Source organism: Electrona antarctica (assembly GCF_951216825.1).
Source record: "Electrona antarctica genome assembly, chromosome: 12".
Taxonomy (NCBI): domain Eukaryota; kingdom Metazoa; phylum Chordata; class Actinopteri; order Myctophiformes; family Myctophidae; genus Electrona; species Electrona antarctica.
This window is the reverse complement of record NC_136793.1, coordinates 3,764,803-3,775,919: the sequence shown is the minus strand read 5'-3', so window position 1 is coordinate 3,775,919 and position 11,117 is coordinate 3,764,803. Positions and strand designations below refer to the sequence as shown.

The window sequence follows — 11,117 nt, the reverse complement described above, 5'->3', positions numbered from 1 at the left end:
AAAAGCTGATTGGCTCACCCATAGAGAACTCGAAGCTGATTGGCTTGTCTCCGATCTTCCTGTCAATCAAGCTGGCCTCAAACACCGCCCCGAACAACAGGAAGTTGACACCGTCCTCCTGGAAGCAACGACACAGTGATGTCACCATGACATCATACCCGGGGCGGTGATCATGACATCATACCCGGGGTGGTGATGTCATCATGACATCATACCTGGGACGGGGCCTCCACAGACATGACCTCGGCACCGGCCGACTTCCTGTCCTCGTCTCCTCCCGAAGCTCCGCCTCCAGTGGGCGGGGCTTTGACCTCCTTCCCTCCCGCCTTCGGAGGCTTGACCAACCGGGACAGCTTGGAGTCGGCCCCGCCCCCGGGTCCACCCGATTGGATCTCCACCGCCAGCTCCAAGTAGACACGCCCCCTGGAACCAGGAAGTGGCTTTAGTAGTTCATTAAACGACCGACGCAACATTTAAATTAGTATGCTGTATGATTTCTCTGTTGTGAAAGTAAACAACATGACAGCTGTAAACTAACACACAATGTCATTTAACTAAACAACATGACAGCTGTAAACTAACACAATGTCATTTAACTAAACAACATGACAGCTGTAAACTAACACACAATGTCATTTAACTAAACAACATGACAGCTGTAAACTAACACAATGTCATTTAACTAAACAACATGACAGCTGTAAACTAACACAATGTCATTTAACTAAACAACATGACAGCTGTAAACTAACACAATGTCATTTAACTAAACAACATGACAGCTGTAAACTAACACAATGTCATTTAACTAAACAACATGACAGCTGTAAACTAACACAATGTCATTTAACTAAACAACATGACAGCTGTAAACTAACACAATGTCATTTAACTAAACAACATGACAGCTGTAAACTAACACACAATGTCATTTAACTAAACAACATGACAGCTGTAAACTAACACAATGTCATTTAACTAAACAACATGACAGCTGTAAACTAACACAATGTCATTTAACTAAACAACATGACAGCTGTAAACTAACACACAATGTCATTTAACTAAACAACATGACAGCTGTAAACTAACACACAATGTCATTTAACTAAACAACATGACAGCTGTAAACTAACACAATGTCATTTAACTAAACAACATGACAGCTGTAAACTAACACACAATGTCATTTAACTAAACAACATGACAGCTGTAAACTAACACACAATGTCATTTAACTAAACAACATGACAGCTGTAAACTAACACAATGTCATTTAACTAAACAACATGACAGCTGTAAACTAACACAATGTAATTTAACTAAACAACATGACAGCTGTAAACTAACACAATGTCATTTAACTAAACAACATGACAGCTGTAAACTAACACACAATGTCATTTAACTAAACAACATGACAGCTGTAAACTAACACACAATGTCATTTAACTAAACAACATGACAGCTGTAAACTAACACACAATGTCATTTAACTAAACAACATGACAGCTGTAAACTAACACACAATGTCATTTAACTAAACAACATGACAGCTGTAAACTAACACAATGTCATTTAACTAAACAACATGACAGCTGTAAACTAACACAATGTCATTTAACTAAACAACATGACAGCTGTAAACTAACACACAATGTCATTTAACTAAACAACATGACAGCTGTAAACTAACACACAATGTCATTTAACTAAACAACATGACAGCTGTAAACTAACACAATGTCATTTAACTAAACAACATGACAGCTGTAAACTAACACACAATGTCATTTAACTAAACAACATGACAGCTGTAAACTAACACACAATGTCATTTAACTAAACAACATGACAGCTGTAAACTAACACAATGTCATTTAACTAAACAACATGACAGCTGTAAACTAACACAATGTCATTTAACTAAACAACATGACAGCTGTAAACTAACACACAATGTCATTTAACTAAACAACATGACAGCTGTAAACTAACACACAATGTCATTTAACTAAACAACATGACAGCTGTAAACTAACACACAATGTCATTTAACTAAACAACATGACAGCTGTAAACTAACACAATGTCATTTAACTAAACAACATGACAGCTGTAAACTAACACAATGTCATTTAACTAAACAACATGACAGCTGTAAACTAACACACAATGTCATTTAACTAAACAACATGACAGCTGTAAACTAACACAATGTCATTTAACTAAACAACATGACAGCTGTAAACTAACACAATGTCATTTAACTAAACAACATGACAGCTGTAAACTAACACAATGTCATTTAACTAAACAACATGACAGCTGTAAACTAACACAATGTCATTTAACTAAACAACATGACAGCTGTAAACTAACACAATGTCATTTAACTAAACAACATGACAGCTGTAAACTAACACAATGTCATTTAACTAAACAACATGACAGCTGTAAACTAACACAATGTCATTTAACTAAACAACATGACAGCTGTAAACTAACACAATGTCATTTAACTAAACAACATGACAGCTGTAAACTAACACAATGTCATTTAACTAAACAACATGACAGCTGTAAACTAACACAATGTCATTTAACTAAACAACATGACAGCTGTAAACTAACACAATGTCATTTAACTAAACAACATGACAGCTGTAAACTAACACAATGTCATTTAACTAAACAACATGACAGCTGTAAACTAACACAATGTCATTTAACTAAACAACATGACAGCTGTAAACTAACACAATGTCATTTAACTAAACAACATGACAGCTGTAAACTAACACAATGTCATTTAACTAAACAACATGACAGCTGTAAACTAACACACAATGTCATTTAACTAAACAACATGACAGCTGTAAACTAACACAATGTCATTTAACTAAACAACATGACAGCTGTAAACTAACACAATGTCATTTAACTAAACAACATGACAGCTGTAAACTAACACACAATGTCATTTAACTAAACAACATGACAGCTGTAAACTAACACAATGTCATTTAACTAAACAACATGACAGCTGTAAACTAACACACAATGTCATTTAACTAAACAACATGACAGCTGTAAACTAACACACAATGTCATTTAACTAAACAACATGACAGCTGTAAACTAACACACAATGTCATTTAACTAAACAACATGACAGCTGTAAACTAACACACAATGTCATTTAACTAAACAACATGACAGCTGTAAACTAACACACAATGTCATTTAACTAAACAACATGACAGCTGTAAACTAACACAATGTCATTTAACTAAACAACATGACAGCTGTAAACTAACACACAATGTCATTTAACTAAACAACATGACAGCTGTAAACTAACACAATGTCATTTAACTAAACAACATGACAGCTGTAAACTAACACACAATGTCATTTAACTAAACAACATGACAGCTGTAAACTAACACAATGTCATTTAACTAAACAACATGACAGCTGTAAACTAACACAATGTCATTTAACTAAACAACATGACAGCTGTAAACTAACACACAATGTCATTTAACTAAACAACATGACAGCTGTAAACTAACACAATGTCATTTAACTAAACAACATGACAGCTGTAAACTAACACAATGTCATTTAACTAAACAACATGACAGCTGTAAACTAACACAATGTCATTTAACTAAACAACATGACAGCTGTAAACTAACACACAATGTCATTTAACTAAACAACATGACAGCTGTAAACTAACACAATGTCATTTAACTAAACAACATGACAGCTGTAAACTAACACAATGTCATTTAACTAAACAACATGACAGCTGTAAACTAACACAATGTCATTTAACTAAACAACATGACAGCTGTAAACTAACACAATGTCATTTAACTAAACAACATGACAGCTGTAAACTAACACAATGTCATTTAACTAAACAACATGACAGCTGTAAACTAACACAATGTCATTTAACTAAACAACATGACAGCTGTAAACTAACACAATGTCATTTAACTAAACAACATGACAGCTGTAAACTAACACAATGTCATTTAACTAAACAACATGACAGCTGTAAACTAACACAATGTCATTTAACTAAACAACATGACAGCTGTAAACTAACACAATGTCATTTAACTAAACAACATGACAGCTGTAAACTAACACAATGTCATTTAACTAAACAACATGACAGCTGTAAACTAACACAATGTCATTTAACTAAACAACATGACAGCTGTAAACTAACACACAATGTCATTTAACTAAACAACATGACAGCTGTAAACTAACACACAATGTCATTTAACTAAACAACATGACAGCTGTAAACTAACACAATGTCATTTAACTAAACAACATGACAGCTGTAAACTAACACAATGTCATTTAACTAAACAACATGACAGCTGTAAACTAACACAATGTCATTTAACTAAACAACATGACAGCTGTAAACTAACACAATGTCATTTAACTAAACAACATGACAGCTGTAAACTAACACAATGTCATTTAACTAAACAACATGACAGCTGTAAACTAACACAATGTCATTTAACTAAACAACATGACAGCTGTAAACTAACACAATGTCATTTAACTAAACAACATGACAGCTGTAAACTAACACAATGTCATTTAACTAAACAACATGACAGCTGTAAACTAACACAATGTCATTTAACTAAACAACATGACAGCTGTAAACTAACACAATGTCATTTAACTAAACAACATGACAGCTGTAAACTAACACAATGTCATTTAACTAAACAACATGACAGCTGTAAACTAACACAATGTCATTTAACTAAACAACATGACAGCTGTAAACTAACACACAATGTCATTTAACTAATCAACATGACAGCTGTAAACTAACACAATGTCATTTAACTAAACAACATGACAGCTGTAAACTAACACAATGTCATTTAACTAAACAACATGACAGCTGTAAACTAACACAATGTCATTTAACTAAACAACATGACAGCTGTAAACTAACACAATGTCATTTAACTAAACAACATGACAGCTGTAAACTAACACAATGTCATTTAACTAAACAACATGACAGCTGTAAACTAACACAATGTCATTTAACTAAACAACATGACAGCTGTAAACTAACACACAATGTCATTTAACTAAACAACATGACAGCTGTAAACTAACACAATGTCATTTAACTAAACAACATGACAGCTGTAAACTAACACACAATGTAATTTAACTAAACAACATGACAGCTGTAAACTAACACACAATGTCATTTAACTAAACAACATGACAGCTGTAAACTAACACACAATGTCATTAACCAATCAACATGACAGCTGTAAACTAACACACAATGTCATTTAACTAAACAACATGACAGCTGTAAACTAACACAATGTCATTTAACTAAACAACATGACAGCTGTAAACTAACACAATGTCATTTAACTAAACAACATGACAGCTGTAAACTAACACACAATGTCATTTAACTAAACAACATGACAGCTGTAAACTAACACAATGTCATTTAACTAAACAACATGACAGCTGTAAACTAACACACAATGTCATTTAACTAAACAACATGACAGCTGTAAACTAACACAATGTCATTTAACTAAACAACATGACAGCTGTAAACTAACACACAATGTCATTTAACTAATCAACATGACAGCTGTAAACTAACACAATGTCATTTAACTAAACAACATGACAGCTGTAAACTAACACACAATGTCATTTAACTAAACAACATGACAGCTGTAAACTAACACACAATGTCATTTAACTAAACAACATGACAGCTGTAAACTAACACACAATGTCATTTAACTAAACAACATGACAGCTGTAAACTAACACACAATGTCATTAACCAATCAACATGACAGCTGTAAACTAACACACAATGTCATTTAACTAAACAACATGACAGCTGTAAACTAACACACAATGTCATTTAACTAAACAACATGACAGCTGTAAACTAACACAATGTCATTTAACTAAACAACATGACAGCTGTAAACTAACACAATGTCATTTAACTAAACAACATGACAGCTGTAAACTAACACACAATGTCATTTAACTAAACAACATGACAGCTGTAAACTAACACACAATGTGACTGTACGCTGAACTGATTACATTTCTGTCTGACTGTACCCTGTACTGATTACATTATGTCTGACTGTACCCTGTACTGATTACATTCTGTCTGACTGTACCCTGTACTGATTACATTTCTGTCTGACTGTACCCTGTACTGATTACATTTCTGTCTGACTGTACCCTGTACTGATTACATTTCTGTCTGACTGTACCCTGTACTGATTACATTTCTGTCTGACTGTACCCTGTACTGATTACATTTCTGTCTGGCTGTACCCTGTACTGATTACATTCTGTTTACTGTACCCTGTACTGATTACATTTCTGTCTGACTGTACCCTGAACTGATTACATTCTGTTTGACTGTACCCTGTACTGATTACATTTCTGTCTGACTGTACCCTGTACTGATTACATTTCTGTCTGACTGTACCCTGAACTGATTACATTCTGTTTGACTGTACCCTGTACTGATTACATTCTGTTTACTGTACCCTGTACTGATTACATTCTGTTTGACTGTACCCTGTACTGATTACATTTCTGTCTGACTGTACCCTGTACTGATTACATTTCTGTCTGACTGTACCCTGTACTGATTACATTTCTGTCTGACTGTACCCTGTACTGATTACATTCTGTCTGACTGTACCCTGTACTGATTACATTCTGTCTGACTGTACCCTGTACTGATTACATTCTGTTTACTGTACCCTGTACTGATTACATTTCTGTCTGACTGTACCCTGAACTGATTACATTTCTGTCTGACTGTACCCTGTACTGATTACATTCTGTCTGACTGTACCCTGTACTGATTACATTCTGTTTGACTGTACCCTGTACTGATTACATTATGTTTACTGTACCCTTTACTGATTACATTTCTGTCTGACTGTACCCTGAACTGATTACATTCTGTTTGACTGTACCCTGTACTGATTACATTTCTGTTTGACTGTACCCTGTACTGATTACATTTCTGTCTGACTGTACCCTGTACTGATTACATTCTGTCTGACTGTACCCTGAACTGATTACATTTCTGTCTGACTGTACCCTGTACTGATTACATTCTGTTTGACTGTACCCTGAACTGATTACATTCTGTTTGACTGTACCCTGTACTGATTACATTTCTGTCTGACTGTACCCTGAACTGATTACATTCTGTTTGACTGTACCCTGTACTGATTACATTTCTGTCTGACTGTACCCTGTACTGATTACATTTCTGTCTGACTGTACCCTGTACTGATTACATTTCTGTCTGACTGTACCCTGTACTGATTACATTTCTGTCTGACTGTACCCTGAACTGATTACATTTCTGTTTGACTGTACCCTGTACTGATTACATTTCTGTCTGACTGTACCCTGAACTGATTACATTTCTGTTTGACTGTACCCTGTACTGATTACATTTCTGTCTGACTGTACCCTGTACTGATTACATTTCTGTTTGACTGTACCCTGTACTGATTACATTCTGTCTGACTGTACCCTGTACTGATTACATTCTGTTTGACTGTACCCTGTACTGATTACATTTCTGTCTGACTGTACCCTGTACTGATTACATTTCTGTCTGACTGTACCCTGTACTGATTACATTCTGTCTGACTGTACCCTGTACTGATTACATTCTGTTTGACTGTACCCTGTACTGATTACATTCTGTTTGACTGTACCCTGTACTGATTACATTCTGTTTACTGTACCCTGTACTGATTACATTTCTGTCTGACTGTACCCTGAACTGATTACATTCTGTTTGACTGTATCCTGTACTGATTACATTTCTGTCTGACTGTACCCTGTACTGATTACATTTCTGTCTGACTGTACCCTGTACTGATTACATTCTGTTTACTGTACCCTGTACTGATTACATTCTGTTTGATTGTACCCTGTACTGATTACATTCGGTTTGACTGTACCCTGTACTGATTACATTTCTGTCTGACTGTACCCTGTACTGATTACATTTCTGTTTGACTGTACCCTGTACTGATTACATTTCTGTCTGACTGTACCCTGTACTGATTACATTCTGTTTGACTGTACCCTGTACTGATTACATTTCTGTTTGACTGTACCCTGTACTGATTACATTTCTGTCTGACTGTACCCTGTACTGATTACATTTCTGTCTGACTGTACCCTGAACTGATTTCATTTCTGTTTGACTGTACCCTGTACTGATTACATTTCTGTCTGACTGTACCCTGTACTGATTACATTTCTGTTTGACTGTACCCTGTACTGATTACATTTCTGTCTCACTGTACCCTGTACTGATTACATTTCTGTCTGACTGTACCCTGAACTGATTACATTTCTGTTTGACTGTACCCTGAACTGATTACATTTCTGTTTGACTGTAACCTGTACTGATTACATTTCTGTCTGACTGTACCCTGAACTGATTACATTTCTGTTTGACTGTACCCTGAACTGATTACATTTCTGTTTGACTGTACCCTGAACTGATTACATTTCTGTTTGACTGTACCCTGTACTGATTACATTTCTGTCTGACTGTACCCTGAACTGATTACATTTCTGTCTGACTGTACCCTGTACTGATTACATTCTGTCTGACTGTACCCTGTACTGATTACATTCTGTTTGACTGTACCCTGTACTGATTACATTCGGTTTAATGTACCCTGTACTGATTACATTTCTGTTTGACTGTACCCTGTACTGATTACATTCTGTTTGACTGTACCCTGTACTGATTACATTTCTGTTTGACTGTACCCTGTACTGATTACATTTCTGTCTCACTGTACCCTGTACTGATTACATTTCTGTCTGACTGTACCCTGAACTGATTACATTTCTGTTTGACTGTACCCTGAACTGATTACATTTCTGTTTGACTGTAACCTGTACTGATTACATTTCTGTCTGACTGTACCCTGAACTGATTACATTTCTGTTTGACTGTACCCTGAACTGATTACATTTCTGTTTGACTGTACCCTGAACTGATTACATTTCTGTTTGACTGTACCCTGTACTGATTACATTTCTGTCTGACTGTACCCTGAACTGATTACATTTCTGTCTGACTGTACCCTGTACTGATTACATTCTGTCTGACTGTACCCTGTACTGATTACATTCTGTTTGACTGTACCCTGTACTGATTACATTCGGTTTAATGTACCCTGTACTGATTACATTTCTGTTTGACTGTACCCTGTACTGATTACATTCTGTTTGACTGTACCCTGTACTGATTACATTTCTGTCTGACTGTACCCTGTACTGATTACATTTCTGTCTGACTGTACCCTGTACTGATTACATTCTGTTTACTGTACCCTGTACTGATTACATTCTGTTTGACTGTACCCTGTACTGATTACATTTCTGTCTGACTGTACCCTGTACTGATTACATTCTGTTTACTGTACCCTGTACTGATTACATTCTGTTTGACTGTACCCTGTACTGATTACATTCGGTTTGACTGTACCCTGTACTGATTACATTTCTGTCTGACTGTACCCTGTACTGATTACATTTCTGTTTGACTGTACCCTGTACTGATTACATTTCTGTCTGACTGTACCCTGTACTGATTACATTCTGTTTGACTGTACCCTGTACTGATTACATTTCTGTTTGACTGTACCCTGTACTGATTACATTTCTGTCTGACTGTACCCTGTACTGATTACATTTCTGTCTGACTGTACCCTGAACTGATTTCATTTCTGTTTGACTGTACCCTGTACTGATTACATTTCTGTCTGACTGTACTCTGTACTGATTACATTTCTGTTTGACTGTACCCTGTACTGATTACATTTCTGTCTGACTGTACCCTGTACTGATTACATTTCTGTCTGACTGTACCCTGAACTGATTACATTTCTGTTTGACTGTACCCTGAACTGATTACATTTCTGTTTGACTGTACCCTGTACTGATTACATTTCTGTCTGACTGTACCCTGAACTGATTACATTTCTGTTTGACTGTACCCTGAACTGATTACATTTCTGTTTGACTGTACCCTGAACTGATTACATTTCTGTTTGACTGTACCCTGTACTGATTACATTTCTGTCTGACTGTACCCTGAACTGATTACATTTCTGTTTGACTGTACCCTGTACTGATTACATTCTGTCTGACTGTACCCTGTACTGATTACATTCTGTTTGACTGTACCCTGTACTGATTACATTCGGTTTAATGTACCCTGTACTGATTACATTTCTGTCTGACTGTACCCTGTACTGATTACATTCTGTTTACTGTACCCTGTACTGATTACATTCTGTTTGACTGTACCCTGTACTGATTACATTTCTGTCTGACTGTACCCTGTACTGATTACATTCTGTTTACTGTACCCTGTACTGATTACATTCTGTTTGACTGTACCCTGTACTGATTACATTCGGTTTGACTGTACCCTGTACTGATTACATTTCTGTCTCACTGTACCCTGTACTGATTACATTTCTGTTTGACTGTACCCTGTACTGATTACATTTCTGTCTGACTGTACCCTGTACTGATTACATTCTGTTTGACTGTACCCTGTACTGATTACATTTCTGTTTGACTGTACCCTGTACTGATTACATTTCTGTCTGACTGTACCCTGTACTGATTACATTTCTGTCTGACTGTACCCTGAACTGATTTCATTTCTGTTTGACTGTACCCTGTACTGATTACATTTCTGTCTGACTGTACCCTGTACTGATTACATTTCTGTTTGACTGTACCCTGTACTGATTACATTTCTGTCTGACTGTACCCTGTACTGATTACATTTCTGTCTGACTGTACCCTGAACTGATTACATTTCTGTTTGACTGTACCCTGTACTGATTACATTTCTGTCTGACTGTACCCTGAACTGATTACATTTCTGTTTGACTGTACCCTGAACTGATTACATTTCTGTTTGACTGTACCCTGAACTGATTACATTTCTGTTTGACTGTACCCTGAAC

At 36.0% G+C, this 11,117-nt stretch overlaps 1 protein-coding gene across 1 annotated transcript in view; it reads right to left on the bottom strand.

The window, feature by feature from the left end:
• The window catches only part of fer1l6 (fer-1 like family member 6), a gene marked incomplete at its 3' end in the record, with an annotated part of 101,769 nt that overhangs the window by 65,291 nt on the left and 25,361 nt on the right, over window positions 1-11,117 (bottom strand). Inside the window, exons 5-6 of the mRNA XM_079516007.1 lie at window positions 216-423; window positions 19-118 (exon numbers count right to left, since the gene is read on the bottom strand). Of these exons, the coding sequence (XP_079372133.1) occupies window positions 19-118; window positions 216-423 (308 nt within the window). The remainder of the gene's footprint in view (window positions 1-18; window positions 119-215; window positions 424-11,117) is intronic.